The sequence below is a fragment of the Osmerus mordax genome, chromosome 20 (assembly GCF_038355195.1).
Source record: "Osmerus mordax isolate fOsmMor3 chromosome 20, fOsmMor3.pri, whole genome shotgun sequence".
In the NCBI taxonomy this organism is placed as follows: Eukaryota; Metazoa; Chordata; class Actinopteri; order Osmeriformes; family Osmeridae; genus Osmerus; species Osmerus mordax.
Window position 1 is genome coordinate 1522681 of NC_090069.1, and position 19440 is coordinate 1542120.

General features: G+C 50.8%; 1 protein-coding gene across 1 annotated transcript in view; it reads left to right on the forward strand.

Annotated features, from left to right (window-relative positions):
* Window positions 1-19440, forward strand: part of unc13bb (unc-13 homolog Bb (C. elegans)) — a 65343-nt gene that overhangs the window by 25423 nt on the left and 20480 nt on the right. Inside the window, 6 exon segments of the mRNA XM_067258006.1 lie at window positions 6177-6485; window positions 6817-6907; window positions 17028-17074; window positions 17281-17359; window positions 18884-18958; window positions 19219-19438. Coding sequence (XP_067114107.1) covers window positions 6177-6485; window positions 6817-6907; window positions 17028-17074; window positions 17281-17359; window positions 18884-18958; window positions 19219-19438 — 821 coding nt within the window.

Here is a 19440-nt window from a genome sequence, read left to right on the forward strand (position 1 = left end):
GGGAATATGTGTACGCGTGCGCCCCAGAGGGAGAGTCCTGCGGAAACGGGACGCAGTCTGACAAGTTCCCCAGTGCTTGGCTCTGCAACGAGATGGTCACAGTGTGTGGCTTCAAAGTTCCTCTGTACAATGAAGATGAGCTCCTCTGGCTTCCTGGTCAGGGGGATCCACAGCTCCTCAATGCACCCCTGGATTTATCCGCTGCATACAGAAAAGGAAATCAAATCATGAATTTAAACCTGGAGCGTTTTTCCCAGATGTTTGAAAATTCCTTCCTCGCACAGAGAGAGCAACCTGTGAATTTCTCTGATTATAGACTCAACAAAGTCAGGATGGATTCAGGACAACCCGGCTATGTGTATCAGGATCCTTACACAGAGGTTATGGATCTGTCTTGTCATAACGGTAACCGTGCAGGCCCTTACTGGAACAATCAGGAATTGAAAGCACTTTTAGCTCAAAAGGTTGCCATCTCACTGAACTCTACCCCCACCACAGACTCCGCCCAGCAGCGCTTGTACAACTGCTACCAGCCTCGCCAGCATCGCCGCTCATCCTCTGGGGTCAAAGTGAAGCATGTGGATGACACGTCGGAGGAGGAATGGAGGAAAAGAGTAAGCCCTGGGGAGGAACAGCCTAATCGGCAAGTCAAGAAAATATCATCATTCATTTCCTCGTTCGTCGGCAAAACCTCAGAAGCAGACGCGAACAAGGCAACAGCTGGTTTCAGATCTCCCGTTACCTCCCGTGATCAAGGGAAATCACCTGCGGTTGAGACCCCAGTTGACCAGCAAGCCAAGGGTATTTTCTCATCAGGTTTCCAGAGTCTAAAGTCAAAGATCATAAAGGAGGATCCCCCAGCTACAACTCAGCCTCAAACCGTAACCCAACAAATGTACCGGCCAGCTGCAGCCTCCCCTAGGATCCTACCCACACCTCCAACCGAAATGAGAGAGCCCATTGCTCAGTCACAGGCTGCATCATCGAAGCCTAGGCTCGCAAGGCAAGCGACAATGTCCCAACAGTCAGCCCCGCCAACACAACCCACTGTCGCACCAGGTCCTGTGGGGTCAGCAAACGCCCCAAACAAAGCTGCATCTCTTGCGCAATCACAGACGCAGCATGCCGTTGAGAAACCTGTGGAAAAACCACCTGAGCCACAGGCTGGGTTCATGAGCTTTTTCAAGTCTGCGGTAGGTATAGAGGAGCCGAAACCGGAGCCAACCAAAACCCCTCAGGCGCTGCCAAAACGACAAGAAACGACTGGCTCCACTGCTAGCTTAACAGGCTCCACTGCCAGCTTAACAGGCAGTGCTCCCCCAAATAAAGAAGGTTCTGGAGTTTCCACTATCTTTGGATCTATAGGTAGTCTGTTTGGCTCAGAGCCTCCACCTCCACAGCAACCAAAGCCCAGTGTTACAGAGACTCCATCGACGAGACCTAAAGGCATACGGAAACAACAAACGATAGATAGTTTTAGTCCAAGTCAAGCCCCTCAACTTCCAGGTAAAAGCATGTCCCAAGTGTTCCCTCCCACTTCTGGCCCTGTCCCAACACCTGGGAGATCACAGACGATGCCACCAACAGGAGACACCAATCAGGAGCAGCCACCTAAACCAGCTGGAGGGCTGTTTGGAGCCCTTGGGGACATGCTATCTGGAACAACACCTACTACTGCAGCTAAAGAAGAATCTCCAGTTTCTGGGCTGTTGTCCTTGTTTGGTGGATCTGCTTCCCAACCGGCTCCACCCCAGGCTGCCGCTCCAACCCAGCCTTCACATCAAACACACCCACCAGGAACAGCTGCTCAACCGACACCACCTCAACCAGAACCCACTATCAAAGGGTTCCTCTCCATGTTTTCTGGACCAAGTCCCCCCCAACCTGCCCCTCAAACTGGGCCCACACCTCAAGCAACATCCCAACCAACTCCTCCACAACCGGAGCCAACTGTTACAGGGTTCTTCTCCATGTTTTCTGGACCAAGCCCGCCCCAACCTGCCCCTCAAAGTGGGCCCACACCTCAGGCACCTTCCCAACCAACCCCTCCACAACCAGAGCCAACTGTTAAAGGGTTCCTCTCCATGTTTTCTGGACCAAGTCCGCCCCAACCTGCCCCTCAAACTGGGCCCACACCTCAGGCACCTTCCCAACCAACCCCTCCACAACCAGAGCCAACTGTTAAAGGGTTCCTCTCCATGTTTTCCGGACCAAGTCCCCCTCAACCTGCACCTCCAACTGGACCCACACCTCAAGCAACATCCCAACCAACTCCTCCACAACCAGAGCCAACTGTTACAGGGTTCCTTTCCATGTTTTCTGGACCAAGTCCGCCCCAACCTGCCCCTCAAACTGGGCCCACATCTCAGGCATCTTCCCAACAAACTCCTCCACAACCAGAGCCAACTGTTAAAGGGTTCCTCTCCATGTTTTCTGGACCAAGTCCCCCTCAACCTGCACCTCAAACTGGACCCACACCTCAAGCAACATCCCAACCAACTCCTCCACAACCAGAGCCAACTGTTACAGGGTTCCTCTCCATGATTTCTGGACCAAGTTCTCCACAGCCTCCAACACAGCCTAATCGTCAGCGGCCTTCCCAGGATGTTGTTCCACCTACTGTGCCGAGCACACAGTCATCTCAGCTAGGTCAGCCGGACCAACCACCTCAACCTCAAACTGGTTCCACAGCTCCAGAATCTGTTCCTCCAACAGAACCCCCTTCCAAAGGTTTACTGTCAATGTTCAGTGGACCAAGTCCAGCGGACGCCCAACCACAAACTCAGCCGCCAGCTAGCTCTATACTTGGGGGGATTCTGGGCATCTCATCAACATCCAATGAAAGTCCTGCCAAAGGTTTACTTTCCATGTTTAGTGGGCCGAGCCCCGCACAAGCCCCACCACCAGCAGGGCCTGCTTCAGACTCTTCTGGCTCTGGAACCACTGCACCTACTGAGCAGCCAATGAAAAGCTTGTTTTCTTTGTTCAGTGGCCCCACGTCACCACCCCAGAAAGCAAGCACAACAACTGAATCAGCGCCATCATCTACAGCCCCTCCAAACGAACCCCTGACTAAAGGTCTCCTTTCCATGTTCGGTTCTCCAAGCCCACAACAAGGCCCTTCTCCGTCTTCAACATTTCTCGGTGGCCTTCTCTCTGGAACAGCCAGTACCAGTGAAACACCAGGCAAAGGGCTAATGTCAATGCTCAGTGGAGCTAGTCCTCAATCTACTGAACCCAAGCCTGCCCCGACCACAGATACTACCGTGACTGTAACAGACACTCCTAAAGACGGCACTCAAGTTGAGAGCATCAATGCTGATGGAACCAAGGAACCTCCTCCGGAATCTGCAACTGTCCAAAAAGAACCAACACCGGAAGTTGCTCCTCAAAAGCCTGCCCTACCTAAAGAACCCCCAGCTTCAGGTTTGCTGTCCATGTTTACTGGATCCGGACCACAGGCGGCAACCTCACAAGCTGGGTCTGTTCTGGGGGGACTTATGTCAGGGTCATCAGCACCCAAGGAAATACCAGGAAAAGGTTTGTTTTCAATGTTCTCTGGACCCTCTCCCGAGCAGAGTACTGGTCAAGGCTCTGCTCCTCTTGCTGGTCAGGCAGCACCTGTCCCTACTGGTCAGACGGGGGCCCCTCCACCAGGACCCGAACCTGTTCCGTCAGCCCCTAAAGAACCACCAGCTAAAGGATTGTTCTCCATGTTTGGAGGTCCTACACCGCCATCTGCTGCTCCACAGACTGCAGGATCCATATTGGGGGGGATGTTTGGAGGGGCTGCTGCCCCAACCGCTACAGCTCAAACAGGGGTATCTTTACTGGGAGGTTTGTTTGCTGGCTCTGCGCCTCAGACTGCTCCGCAGACAGGAGGATCGTTATTGGGTGGCATGTTTGGAGGTGCTTCGACTCAGAATGCCGTTCCTCAAAGTGGTGGGTCGTTACTGGGGGGTATGTTTGGAGGGTCCTCCTCCCAAACTGCCACCCCTCAGACCGGAGGGTCTCTCTTGGGAGGCATGTTTGGGGGGTCTTCTCCTCAGACGGCTGCTTCACAGACGGGTGGATCTATGCTGGGAGGTCTTTTACCTGGGGCCTCTTCCGCTAAGGAAATGCCCGGGACCGTTTTGCTCTCCATGTTTGGGGGTTCTAGTCCTGCAGCGGCTCCCGCTCCTACGGCTCCATCCAAACAACCAGAGGAGAGTAAAGCATCAACCGCTGCACCTGCCCCCACGTCTGATGATGTCACCCTCAAAAGCAAAGATTCAGGCGATACAGCTTTGGTTACTGTGCTCAAAGACGCACAGCAGTCACAGGCACCGAGACGGCTTGATGGGATATCTCAATCCATGAAGTCAGATGCTCAAGAAAAGGATGGAAAATCTGCTGATGGGGCTCTAGGCCAGGAAACTGATAAGACTGCTGTGGCTACTCAGCCTAAAACAGAACAAACTGCCACGGCAGAGCCATTGGCAGAACCTGAACAGCCACTGAGTGAACAGTCTAATCAGAATCAAATCCCAGTCAAAGCTGATGAGGCTAAACCAGCTTCTTCTTCAGCAGCGCCTGGCGTACAAGGACAACAGAAACCTCCTGAACCCGAGAAATCCGTTCTCGACTCCTCAGCCGACGTAGTCTCCGGTTTCATGTCAAAGATGTTTTCTAGTCCAGCTGCTCCTTCTCAGCCTTCAACGGGCGGCTTCTTCTCCCAAGCACAGTCCTCCTTTTTCAAGCCCTCTGCCCCTCCTCCAGGTCCTCAACCACAACAAAGAACCTCTCTCTTTGGTCTGCCTACAAGCCTCCCCACCGGCCTCCCAACAGAGTCTCTTAAAAGCGATCTCTTTGGGATGTTTAAAACTCCCGAGGCCCCAAAGGCAGCTGAGCCTAAGGCAGCTGAGCCTAAGCCAGCCCCTACACCACAACCAGAGGCTAAAATGGGAATCACTTCAAAAGATCGGCCTGTCGAGGGAGATTCTCACACTACAGTTCCTGACTCGAGATCACCTGACAAACAGGTTACATCTGACTCCAACCAGGTTGTAAATAAAGCGCCTGCTCAAAGAACTGCCTCAGTCACTTCTACAACTGAAGTGAGGCCCACAGAAAAGCCTATACCGTTAGACGGGGACGTCATACATGAGAAACCCATGTTAATCAGGGGAGAACCTGAAAGTAGTGCTACAAACGAATCGGCCCCAGCAGAAGAAATTGCTAAGGGGGTTCCAGAACCCTCCCTTCCAAAGACTCCAGAACCCTCCCTTCCAAAGACTCCAGAACCCTCCCTTCCAAAGACTACAGAACCCCCCCCTCCAAAGTCCATGTTCGGTTTCATGTCTGGACCTAGCGATGCTGGAATGTCCCTTGGCTCCATATTTTCAACTCCTCCTACAATCCCCAAAGGCCTACCTTCAATGCCCCAAACAGAAGGAGGTGGCGGTCTCTTTGGTGGATTCAAAACCCTATCTGCAGGACTGTTCCAAGAAGACAAGCCCACGGCAACAAAGCAAGAGCCTCCCACAGCCTCGATATTTGGAGCTAAGTTAGGTTTCCCTTGGCAGGCTGAACCTCCCAAGCCACAGGGTCCGACAGTCACCACCCAACTCAAAGCCAGTGACAAGCCAGCCAAGGACACAAGTGGTCAAAGTTTGGGGAAGCCGCAAACCTTAGAAAAAGGCCCAGGAGCTGAAGTCCAAAAGCCGGAATCGGTAGGTCCCGTTGATGACGTAGCAAAACCCCAGATACGCATCTCCGAGATAGATCCTTCAGCCTCCCTGTCCCAAAAGGAAAAGGAATGCCTTGTAGACCCACCCCCCTCTGCAGATCACATCCCTGGAGTGCGGCTGGAAAACCAGTCCAAGAGGGACCTGTTGGGTGCGAAAAGGCTAGTAGAAGCATAATAAATGGTGATCCCCCAACACCATTTATGATGCATTGATATTTTGGGGAGAGTAATCCCCGATCCAGCTCTGAATTCCACCCTCTGCGTCTCGTTTTGTCTTTGCTTTATCTGTGCTTGTACGTGTAGCATTGTGCATGTTGTACTGCAGAACGTTGCCTTGTTACCTAAGCATGTGTTTGTCCTTGTGTGACGTACTGATAGTTAGGACCTTAAAACAAGTAGTTCCGTCCTAACATGAAGTCTCTCCCTCACTCTCCTCTCGTCACTCCAGTCCGGTGGAAAGTAGTCGCTTCGGGTCGTCGGGAAACCTCAGCCAGATCAGCTCTCAGCTTAGCGAGACGGGTCAGAAGAGTGCAGGAGGCTCAGAGCTGGAACAGTCTTTCCATTCCTATCACAGCTCTGGGTTGCGCTCCTCCGCCAACGGGCAGCCTCCTACCAATGGACACCTGCCCAGCAACGGTCATTCAGCTCTTGGGGAGGAAGAAATGCGCAAAGCCTCTCCGGAAATGGGCAAGGGCTTGAATGGTTCCATGAAGAAGGAAACCCTGGTCGAGAAAAAGTCCAACAAAATACTACAGAGGTGAGTTGCAGTTCAGGATGTCGTCTTATTATTTCCATGTTGTCGACACAAATTACAGAGAAAAATTACTAGATGATTATGTCTCTATACTCTTTTTTTTTTTCTTTTGATCAATGGTCTTTTTATTGATTTCTCATCTCATTGCAAACAAGACGGGTATACAGTATACAATTTAAATCCCACCACCTCCCCCAGCCCATACCCCCACCCCAAAAAAAAAAAAAAAACAACTGACCAAACTTCATATCTGTTGTGTTCAAAATCTGAAAATCCACAGTGCTCAGTAAGGTAAGTCTGTATACTCTTTAACGACACTCTGTTACTGTCTCAGGTTTGAAGAGGGTGGATCTCCATTGCCCTTCTCCCCGTCTCGAGTACGCTGGCTGAAGGCCATCAATAAAGTCAGGGTTCAGCTCCGGGAGGTAGGGAATGGTGTCCTGCTTATTTCTCCAGTGTCTCATAATATCTCAAATGTTTTCACAAACACTGTTTTGCTTTATTACACACCCTCCCCTTTATCTACCCCCACCTCTTGTATCTTTTAGTGGATTGGTTGAGTTCCACCTTCTACAGTTGTGAGGGGGGAAAGTAACAAAAGATGATTTACTCTCTCTGTGTCAGCGTCTCGGTACTTGGAATGTACACGTTGCGAAATGGTTGCGTTTTGTGTTGTGTTCCATTATGGTACATTGTTAAGTCTTGGAAATGTACAACCTTTACTCTGCGCCTTCCATCCCTTCTCTCTCCTTAACTATTTCCAGTTAATTTCACCTCTTGTCATGGCACCGTGTAATTTTGTGGTGATTGTCTTGCTTCTCTATATGGGGCTGAACACGTATGTTAGAGATGCATAATTTGCATTAATGTATTGTTGAATCCGAGGGTGACATCCTCTCACATGCTCTAATCGTTCTCTTACAGTAACTTTGCCCTATTCTCTTAGTTATATTAATGTCTATTTAATAATCCGAGATGTTTTTTTATTTCGTATATTTCACAGGGACGCACTTAAGTTTATTTGTTATCCTCCGTAGCTCTGCATCTATCCCTCTGCCGTGCCTAAGCTAATGGGGTGGTGAGTTGAGCCTGAGGGAGAGATGGAGAGCCTGAATGAGAGAGGGAGAGAGATTTGCAGGAGAATAGGGTGAGAGAGGGACAGAGAGAGAGAGAGAGACAGCGTGGGGTAAATTCAGAAGTACTGCTTCTGTGTTGTTTATCCCATTTTTCTTTTGAGTATTTGCGAAGCGAATGTAGGCCATTTTTTATCCTGTGATGGTGGTGATGCTCACTTTGGGGAAAATGATAGTAGAAGAAGAAGGGGTTGCATGTACAGATTGTGAAACTAGCTAAAGCACCAAAATATGGTAAGGTGCATGGGATTAATGGGGGATTGGCAATTCCACTTATGGTGCTCTCAGGACTCGAGCACGTTTGAATGAAATGAGAGGGCTACTCCTCTAAATCGCCTAAAAGGGGCCAGATTCCGTTTTATATAATTATTTTTTATTTAAAGGCTGACCACTCTTGCAAGCTCATTTTATCATTTCGCATTAGCATACAAGGATCCTTTTTTTTTTAAACAGGTCATGTGATGTAGACTGTGAGTGCTATGGCTCTATATGTCTTTTAGATTAAATGTACTGTACTCAGCTGTAGTACTGTACTGATGTTGTGTCTAATAAGGCACCTCATCAATCATACCCCAACCAATGGATGCCTAGTATAGCCTGGTCATAATAAACGGGTTACAGCAGTAGAGCAGAGATCCATCCTGTAATTAACTGGTCCAGTTATGCGAAAGGGGGGGGGGCGGGGGGTGGTTGTCATGGAGCTGGGTTATCGAAGTTCTATTATGGGGATTGCTCTGTTAAGACTGGTTTGGGATGACTGTGTAAATGCCTGCTGATGGCAACAAGGCAACAGGAGCCTCACAGATCAAGGTGAAAACCATATAAGTATTATTTATTATGGGACATAGGGAGGCACTTAAGACACAAGGCTGCACCCTGACAAGGCTGTAATGAATTAGAACGAGACATTCATCAGTCGCAAGCGTGACAGAGAAGACGGGATAATGAATGGAAGCGGCGATTCGTCAACAAAGGGTTCCTGAGACACGTTTCGTGGAAGTTCTGAAATGGATATTGGCTCGCTAAGGGCTGCGCTTCTGAGCAGGGGGGCGGAGTGAATCGATATGTTTGGCATGCGTGTCTCGGTTATGAAGTCAGAGAACAGAGAGAGGGACTGAGGACAGCGGGAGAGATGAATAAGTGGAGAAAGAGAAGGAGAGGGAGGAATGGATGTAGTGGGAGACGGAGGGAGAGAGAGCTGGCATTTTCACAGCTTCAGATTAGCTTTGTGGTGGAATACGTCGCCAGAGGACAGGAAGAGGGAGAGAGAGCAGAGAGAGAGAGAGAGAGAGGGGAGACGGAGGGAGAGAGAGAGAGAGAGAGAGAGAGCAGGGAGAGAGAGATGGAGGGGGAGATGGAGGGAGAGAGAGAGAGAGAGAGAGCAGGGAGAGAGAGAGAGAGAGAGAGAGAGGGGGAGACGGAGGGAGAGAGAGAGAGAGAGAGCAGGGAGGGAGGGGGAGACGGAGAGAGAGAGAGAGAGAGAGAGAGAGGGGGAGACGAGAGAGAGAGAGAGAGAGAGAGAGAGAGAGAGAGAGCAGGGAGGGAGGGATGCTTAACTGAGAATGAACTGTCGTGTGAGCCTTCTCCACTCTCTTGCCCTGGTTGTGTTAAGAGGGGACAGACGGCAGTCCTCTGTCAGTATGAATGAACCACTAATCATGTGAAAGCCTAATTGGCACTGTTTCTGTGCTTTAAATGCAGTGCATTGGACTAAATGGATTTTGTAATATTTATATTTTTCACAAGAACGAACAAGACACATCCAGTGTCTACATCTACTCTCTTCATCTGCGGAACAGTTTGTCAGGGAGCCTCTTCCATGTGAAGTGATACTTCTGTTGAGAAGTGTCACGCGCTTTTCCTTAACAGCTTTTTCGCCTACACGAGGTAAGGTTTATCTTTTACATATGGATTACATTTGTTTAGTCGGTGCGCAGTTCCAGCCAGTGCAATCCACAGCCGTAATAACTTTTTTGAATATTGCATATCGACTGTAGATTAAGATATCATACTTTCCCCCCATTTTTTTTAAACAGTAGTGAAAGGCAGACTAAGTCCTTTTCACAAATGTCTCAGTAGACTTCTGCAGAAAATAACGATGCTGATTTCGAGTAGTTCAAGATAAGTGACTCAGACTTTGCTAAACTAAAAACGACAAGATTAAGCACCGTGGAATCAGAACCGTCAGGCGAAGACGAGCAAAAGCGAGCCTGGCTCTTTTCTTCCAGGCCACAGACCATAAAGCACAGAGAGAAAAGACATAGCTGTGGGGCAGAGCCACGACACTCAGTCAGGCTCTACCCAGACTCCAACCAGCCTGCTTTCCCCGTCTCAGTCAGGTCAGGTTACTGACGAGCCCCTGGTCAGGGCAGGCACATGGAGCAGCACTGGCTGCCCAGGCGGCTGTATACGGGGCAGTGGTCACCAGAAGCTTGCTTTACAGTTAACAGTACAATTTCGTTCATTTTAGCATGCGATTCGATCTGAAACGACATACATATAAATAGTGCAAGGTCAAGGTTCAAAAGTGCAACAGTTCTGACAGTGTTTTCCGTGGTCAGAATGAAGGAACGGTAGGACCCACTTAAAATGACTTGTGCCCATCTTACGGTATCTATGTTGCCAATATGCAGTATTTCACACCAGAAAAGCCGTTTAATTTAGTCCTCCGGACTGCCAGAATGTCACAGGAAATTAATTATAGAGCAGAAATGGCAAAAGATATGGTGTAAAATGTTGGTTCTAATTGGAAGTCTTAATGCTCCAGTTGGATTCCTGACCGTTTAAACTCCTCCTCAATTTATCCATCTGCCGTCGTTCGGCCTGACATCCCAATGCCCCTCAGCAGCTCCTTCTAAATGTCCATCACTAATAAACCCCTGAGTCTTCCAGGCAGGTCTTAGTGGTTTGCATGATTACGCTGCCTGCCAGCCTTGCTCTTATCATGCTAATGCACACCTTGTGTCTCCCCGGTTCTTCTGAACAGAGGTTAAACCTCCAGTAGAAGGGTAGGCTAATGAAGTTTTCTTCGTGAACTCCCCCACTCATGCTCACTATCGAACCCTCACTCCCTCTCTCGTGCTCACTATCGAACCCCTCACTCCCTCTCTCTCGTGCTCACTATCGAACCCTCACTTCCTCTCTCTCGTGCTCACTATCGAACCCTCACTCCCTCTGTCTCGTGCTCACTATCGAACCCTCACTCCCTCTCTCTCGTGCTCACTATCGAACCCTCACTCCCTCTGTCTCGTGCTCACTATCGAACCCTCACTTCCTCTCTCTCGTGCTCACTATCGAACCCTCACTCCCTCTCTCTCGTGCTCACTATCGAACCCTCACTCCCTCTCTCTCGTGCTCACTATCGAACCCCTCACTCCCTCTCTCGCGTCAACTAGGTTCTAAAATTTTGGTCTATTTGGCTTAACACAAGTTAGAATTCCTGGACTGTTGAATACACCGAGAAGTCTAAACCTTTTTTTTAAAGGTCACATGCAATTTGGTTTCTATATTTCAGAAATTTCTCTATTCTGTTGTATAGGATTTAATAATATTATATTGAGTGTAGTTACGTGTGTAAAGACAGAAATTATCCCATAAATTCATTTTTCACTGTCAATTATCAACTTTAGGCTCTCTGCCAAAGTCTGTCTTCTCAAAAACACAGTCACAGTGGAGCCCATGTCTGCCCTAAATCCATTTGTGAGAGTAACAGACAAAACTGTCCTGGAATTTCAATGATGCTCCATCTCTTCTCTTTGAGTAAAATCAACATTTGTCACACATGAGAAAATAGTTCTGCTTAAGTTGGTAATGTAGTTCTGTAGGTAATGTAGTTCTGTGGGTAATGTAGTTCTGTAGGTAATGTAGTTCTGTAGGTAGTTCTGTGGGTAATGTAGTTCTGTAGGTAATGTAGTTCTGTAGGTAGTTCTGTGGGTAATGTAGTTCTGTAGGTTCACCATGTAGGCATGGCTGCCAGAACATAAAAAAACCAGAGCAGAGAGATGATAAAAATCATTCTAAGTTTAAGGTATGTAGGGGGTTTTATCCACCTGCAATAGAAAGGTTTATAAGGATTTTATCAGTAAATGTTTAGTTATCTCACGTATCTCACGTTGATGCAGTTTACTACCCTAAAAAGTTCAAGTAAAGTCGTTCTACTTAGTTCTACTTAAAGGTAAAACTTCAGTAACATATAAAGATGTTGTGGTAAGAGACTCTCTAAGAGTTGTCTATCAACACAGACATCTCAGTGCCAGTGGAATGTCAATTTTTATATTTAGAGTGCCCAGCTATTTTCCAGCCAACTGTTGAATTTATTTTATAACGTTACCTATCACATCTTTAAATTGACACCAAATCCTGCGTGAGGGATGGTCGGAGGAAGAGGGAGGGGGCGACTGGTTAAAACGACCCCACTGACACTTTGTCAGACAAGAGGCAACAGCCTGCGGAAATTGGCCGGCACTAATTCACATCAGGGATCCAGTTGAACAACATAATAGCTCCCAGGAGAACAGGGTGACATGTCACTCTGTTCCCCTGCTGCTGACGGAACCAGCAGGGTACAGAAAACACGTTTAGCACACGTTTATGCTGTCACAGCCTTGGTTAGAGTACAGTATGGATACTAGAATAAGCTTTTCTGTAGCAGACAAGTGTGTCTTTCCTGTAATAATACAAATCATCACCTGATTTGACTGTGTGAAAAAGCATTTGAATTGATACCTATATGAGTGGATTTGTGTTTCAGGTTATATGCACACAGATGTTGGCAAATATGTGATGGATATAGGATATCTAGGAGCAGAGTCATGTCATTCATGATATTTCCAGGATCCTGGCACGTAGGAGTCTTTTATTCAGGGGTGACGGGCCACTGCTATCTCAAGTCATCCAGCTGCTGTATGAATGTGCATGCTTGTGTGTGTTGGTGTGTTGTCGCAAGAATGACACCGACCTCCAGGAGAGAATTGAGCTGTCATCTAATTACAAAGCTGTCTTCTGCTGCTTCGTAATGATAGAGTTCACGCCAGCTGTGAGCTGGCCAATCCGCACACGGCTTTTGTGTACGTGCGAAAAGGAGGCAGACAAACTCACAAACATTTGACCACTTGGTATATAAAGCTGTAGCCTCATGGCTTTATTAAATCGCGTTACTGCCATCACGATTTCATGCAAGCTATTATAACAGCTGGAGTTTTCTCTCTGTGCTTTCTGTTCTGTTAGACTGATAAATTAGAAAACAGGCAAACGGACAAGGAATATTTGGTATTATAACGTGTATTCGAAGATAATTTTATTCATTTTATATCAGTGATCCAAATGTGAAACGTAAGAAATGCCAAGAACTAGAAATAAGTAAATAAAAGAGGCATTTAGATCTTTTAAATAACAATTTTGACATTTACTTCAAGTCAGTGTAGCTCTCTCTCTCTCTCTCTTTCAGGATGTGCCTTTTCTATCTTACCAGTCATGAAACTCTAGGTTATGTGAGGAGATCAGTGGCCTGCCTCTCAGGATGTTGTCAGTTCCCTGTCTGCTCTGAAGCGTAAGGTGCTGGTCAGTCCCTCGGGGAGACCAGCCAGCGCACAGTCCCCAGTGTCTGGCATGTTCCCCACCAGTCACCTCAGGGAAGATGGAGCCGATGACACCGAGCTCTCTCCAACCAAACCGGCCAAGAGGAAGGAGCCGGGTCAGAAGAGAGCACAGACCCAGAGCCCCAAGGCGAGGCGAAACAGCAAGAGAAAGCTACAGAAGTTTCCGGAAGGTCAAGGGGAGAATTCCCCACGTCGCCCCCAGCCGAGACCCATGGAGGTGGGGCAGGACAGGTTCATCTGTGGCCTGAACAGAGACCCCTCCGATGGGAAGATTACAGGCATGCGCCCCCTACCCAACGGACACAGCCACACCGGGACACGCACGGTCTCACACACACCTTCCCTGGTGGGGCTGGAGGGGGATCTGAAGGGCTACGTTGATGCCACCAGTACGGTCAAAACCAACGGCCCCAGTGCAGATCTCAGTGACCTCACTCCTTCTGGGGAGAGCTCAGAGTGCCAGGACGGGATAGGGGTGGTGGATGTTCTGGACATCACACACGGGCCCAGCGAAGAGGAAGAGGAGGAGGAGGAAGAGGCGGCGGAGGAAGGTTCCGGAAACATAGTCGAACACATCCTTAAAGAACTCAGGGGGATAAACAAGATCCAAGAGGAGATTTCGGACCTGCGGCTCTACCTGTCCTCGGTGCGCGGCTCCGTGGACGAGGTGTCCTGCTGCGTGGACGCCGTGCTCAGCGAGATCGGGGATCTCTACTCCGGAGCCTCGGCCGCGCCCCAGCTCCCGCCTCCTCAGAGGCCCAGGACCAGGCGTGGGAGCCTGGGCAGACAGAACGCCACGGAGGCCCTCGACAGGAGAGCCACCAGCCCGCTGTTGGCCCACCTGGACTGGGACAGCGACCCGGACCATGAGCCTCCCCAGGCGTCCCCCAAGCAGTGGAGGGAGAGGCCCTCCTCACGCCACCCGGAACCGACCGACCAGGTTCACTCGGACCAGAGCTCGGACGTGCCTCGCTCCGGCGCCGGAGACCCGTCCAGCCTCTCCCTCTACAGCCAGGAGTGCCCCAGCACCAGCTCCCTGTCCTCCTGCCAGAGCTCCGGCTACCTGGAGAGGGACGCCTGGTATGGCTCCGGCTCTGCCGGCGCGTGGCGGGGAAGCTGGACCTCCACCGGCATGCAGCACAGCGTGAGCGGGGAGACGGGCTGGAGCGAGGAGGACTTCCGCTCCCGTCTCAACAGCGGGGAGGATGTGGGGACGTGCGGGGGGCCGGGGGGCTGGGACCGCTACGCCAGGGAGGAGACCAGCAGCACACCTGGCCTGTCGTCGGCCAATAGCGGCAGCGCTGAGCACCTGTCCCTGCTGTTTGGGCTGCACCAGCGCCACCAATCCAACTCTCCCTCCAGCTCGTCCAGCCTGCAGGATTGGAGGCCGGCCAGGCTGCACGGAGGGAGCGGGCAACTGGAGTGCGACTGCTCCGCCAACTGCCCTTACTCGCGTAGCTCCGGTTACCACACCGTGGACGCCTACGCCGACGAGCTGGGCAGCGAGCCGCCGTCCCGGAGCCTGAGTCGCTCCACCGTGCTGCTCACCGACTGCGACGACGGCTACCTGGACCAGCCTGCGCCTTACCCGGACCGCTGCCCGTCCCCCGCCGGCACCCTGGACGCGGGCTCGGCCGAGAGCCTGGAGCCGGGTGGTGCCGGAGACGACGAGGCGGGGTGGGGGTCGTCGGAGGCGGCCAGCCCGCGCCCCGAGGAACCCCGCCCGGCGGAGGCGGCGACGGCGGGCTTCGACGTGAAAAGCATCGGCAAGGCCGTTCTCACCTTCAAGTGGGCGCTCAAGGGCGCTCTGAGGAAGCTGGAGGGCTCCAGCCCGGAGTGTCCCAGGGACGACGGCCAATCGGAGGAGGCGGCGGCGGCGTCTCCGGCCAGATGTTCGCCCGACGACTTGGAGGAGACGAGCACACCGCAGCACTCCGAGGGACGCCGGCCTTCCGCTCTGCCCCAGCCCGCCTCGCCGGTGGAGGGACACAGCGACACCTCCGTCTACGTGGACTGCAGGCAGGCCCAGGAGGAACCCACGAGTTCCCCACACACCTCCCCAGTCAGCCAGTCTCTCTGCACACCTACCGAGTACCATTCCCTGGAGCTCTCTGACAGCCGGCAGGGCCAGACGGATGGGGAGCTTTCCAACCCAGACCTGACGCCGGACCATAGCCCAGGCAGACGGGTGCAAAGCCCAGGCAGACGGGTGCAAAGCCCAGGCAGACGGGTGCAAAGCCCAGGCAGACGGGTGCAAAGCCCAGGCAGACGGGTGCAAAGCCCAGGCAGACGGGTGCAAAGCCCAGGCAGACGGGTGCAAAGCCCAGGCAGACGGGTGCAAAGCCCAGGCAGACGGGTGCAAAGCCCAGGCAGACGGGTGCAAAGCCCAGGCAGACGGGTGCAAAGCCCAGGCAGACGGGTGCAAAGCCCAGGCAGACGGGTGCAAAGCCCAGGCAGACGGGTGCAAAGCCCAGGCAGACGGGTGCAAAGCCCAGGCAGACGGGTGCAAAGCCCAGGCAGACGGGTGCCAAGTCCTGACCCGGGAGGACTGTCCGACCACACTCTAGAAGGACAGTCGCCTGGGCAGAGCCCGGTACTGCCCGTGTCCAGCCCAGGGCAAGTGGGGTTAAGTTCGATAGGAGAAGCGCGTGCGTCAGATCAAACCGAGGTCAGTCAGTTAGACCCGAGCCACAGGGAACGACTGGCTAATTTCCAGCGTGTTCTGAAGGAGAAGAGACAAACCAGGCGCAGGCTGTCCAAAACTCAGGGCTCCACTTTCTCTGAAGACGAGTTCAACCCAGGTACAACCGGTTCTTCATTCGCCTATTGACAAGCCCAGAAAAGGCCTAAGAAATATTATTTATGCACCACAGGCCTCAGAAGCGCTTGATAATGCCTTAATGGCATGAACGTTGTTTGTGATCGGTTAATCTATACCTGCCCTGCTAATTAAACCTGATTCTGTTCATTTGATTATTTATTTTTTTCTTACAGAAAGCAGCAGGGAAGAGGATCAGGTTTCAACTTAACTCCTCTTCAGTCATGTTGTTTTATTGTTCCGTTGTTTTACTCTTGTTCGGTTATGTTACAATGTTGTTTCTTTTTCTTTTTGCGTTTGCCAGTGGGTGTTCTTTCTTGTGTTTCTGTGTCCTATGCATGGAGCATGTGACCTTTCTGTTCCCATGTTAGGCATCAGTTTCACCTGCTGCTGTGCAGACCGCTGTGATGAGTTAGGGTTTGGCTCTTGTGGGATGTATATGATTATTAGATGACTCATACCATATGACACTTACAGTAACTTTACCCTTTAACATGAGCTGGGGGAGTAACTATCCCTGTGATCGTTGGGATCAAGAGAATCACTAGTGTGGTGTTTTGAGGAGGTTAAAAAATAAAATAAAACATTCAGTCTGGTTCCCTCAGAATGTTCTGAAAATTTTCATTTTTGGGACCTACATTTTACTGTTCGAATTTGAACAACCTGAATTTCCGAACCTTGAATTTTTTCCTCAAATATTTTGTCCCAAAACAATGTACCGTGTTGTGAGTGCTGATCTACCTTGAAACTATTTTGGGAACCAGCCTGTGGATCACACAGTATGTGTCGTATCACGTGATGGATCCTTTATCAACTTATACATTTGGGGGGCATAGCTCCTACTATGCTTTCCTCAGTAGTAGCAATGTTACGAAGGTGAAACTCAACCAACCGACCAACCAATCGCAAGTCTCCTTATGTGTCTCCCTGTTTGGTGATCTGTCGTAATACATTTTCATCGAGTGCCTGAATGTCAACCGTGTTTGTTACTCCGCAGGTTCGTGATGAAGGACCAAACGCCAGACAAGCCTGGGTCAAACCGGGGTGAGCGAAGATCCGCATGTCAGAGTTCAACAGGATACATGTGTGGGCAACTGACCACACTTAATAATAATAATAATAATGGAATTTTCTCATGTCTCGTGCGATAATTGGAGATTCGAACCTTTGACCGATCTGCAGTCAAATGCTCTAACCACTGAGCTGAGTTAGGGTTGCTAACGTTGCGCTGCTCTTCCTTGGCCCGCCAGCGGAGGAAGCGGGATGTTCGGGATCGACAGCATGCCGGACCTACGCAAGAGGAAGCCCATCCCCCTGGTCAGCGAAGTGGTGAGTTCTGACTCCTCCCCTTTTCCAGCGTCAAACTGCCTTTTCTCCAGCACGTCACCAGCATATGGTGACCCTGTCATTGTCAAGGTCATGTATAAATACAAATATATATATATATAAATATAAATAAACAGGCGAGGATTTTCACGTTTTGGGTCAAAATATGGATTGAGATGATGAGTTTACAGTAGCACGATTGAACCATGTGAGACGAGTATGTATTCAGTCTTCTGATCTCTCTCTCCCTCCTCTCCTACACCCCCTAATTGTCCCCCACAACTCTCTTGATCGCAATCTCTCTCCTTGGTCAGGCTATGGTAAGTGGATAGAGCACAGTCGCCCCTCTCTTCAGTCTTTCAAAACAAGACAATACTGAATATCAAGTAGGACAAACGGCACCGCTTGTTTTTGTACCTCATGCAACTACAAGTTACACACAAGGCTATGGAAGCCCTGTGTGGTTCATGCTCCTTCTTGTGTCCATTCGAACCCATTTTATCCGAGCTGAATTTGTTCCTACTTGATATGGTAGAAGAGTTTCACCACACAAACTTCATCTTCCCCTGTCTTTTGGGTTTTATTCCTTTGTTTTACATGCTGAGGCATGTTCAGACCATCACTCAAAGACTCCGGGTGGAATCTTCCTTCACATGCACACACGCACACACACACACACACACCTACACACACACACACACACACCTACACAGACACACACACACACACCTACACAGACACACACCTACACACACACACACACACACCTACACAGACACACACCTACACAGACACACACCTACACAGACACACACCTACACAGACAGACACACACCTACACAGACACACACACACCTACACACACACACACACACACACCTACACACACACACACACACCTACACACACACACACACACCTACACAGACACACACACACCTACACACACACACACCTACACAGACATACACACACACCTACACACACACACACACACCTACACCTACACACACACACACCTACACACACACACACCTACACAGACACACACCTACACACACACACACCTACACACACACACACACACACCTACACACCTACACAGACACACACACACACCTACACAGACACACACACACACCTACACACACACACACCTACACACACACACACACACACACACCTACACAGACACAAACTCCCCTTTTGCTTCCGACCTGTGTGTTGGGTGATGTGGCTCTGTCTTTCCCGTAGTCACCTCTAACCTGGAGTAACAGTCCTAGCTCGAGCCCCTTCATTAATGACCCCATCTAACACAGTAGGTGTTCAGCCTTCGTGGCTCTCTCTCTCTCTAGGCTGCTAAGCAGGGTGGTGTTCCTCACGCAAGCCTCTGGTAATATGATGTTAAACGGGGCTTCTGTTTGGGGGGGGGGATGGTTGGGATGCCATCGGGTGAAGCTACGGGGTGTGTGTGTGTGGTTGTTGTTTGTGTCTGACTTATCCTTCCGCCACCCCAACACCGTGCAGTCTCTGGTCCAGGCCAGGAAGGCCGGCATCACTTCCGCCATGGCTGCTCGCTCCTCCATCAAGGACGAAGAACTGGTGAGTACAGGAAGAGGGACTGTTTGGATGCATTTGCTTATGGTCATCTGTTTTAAGCATGAGCAAGCTCACAACAAAAAACACTGATCCTCCCCTTCTCTCTGCTCTGTATTCCCCTCCTCCTCCTGCTCCTCCTCCACCTCCTCGCCCTCCTCCACCTCCACCTCCTCCTCCCCCACCTCTACCCCTCCACCTCCTCCCCTCCTCCACCTCCCCTCCATCTCCTCCTCCACCTCCTCCCCCTCCTCCACCTCCCACAGAAGAACCACGTCTACAAGAAAACCCTGCAGGCTCTCATCTACCCCATCTCCTGCACCACGCCCCACAACTTCGAGGTGTGGACGGCCACCACGCCCACCTACTGCTACGAGTGCGAGGGCCTGCTGTGGGGCATCGCCCGCCAGGGCATGCGCTGCTCCGAGTGCGGCGTCAAGTGTCACGAGAAGTGCCAGGAGCTGCTCAACGCCGACTGCCTGCAGCGT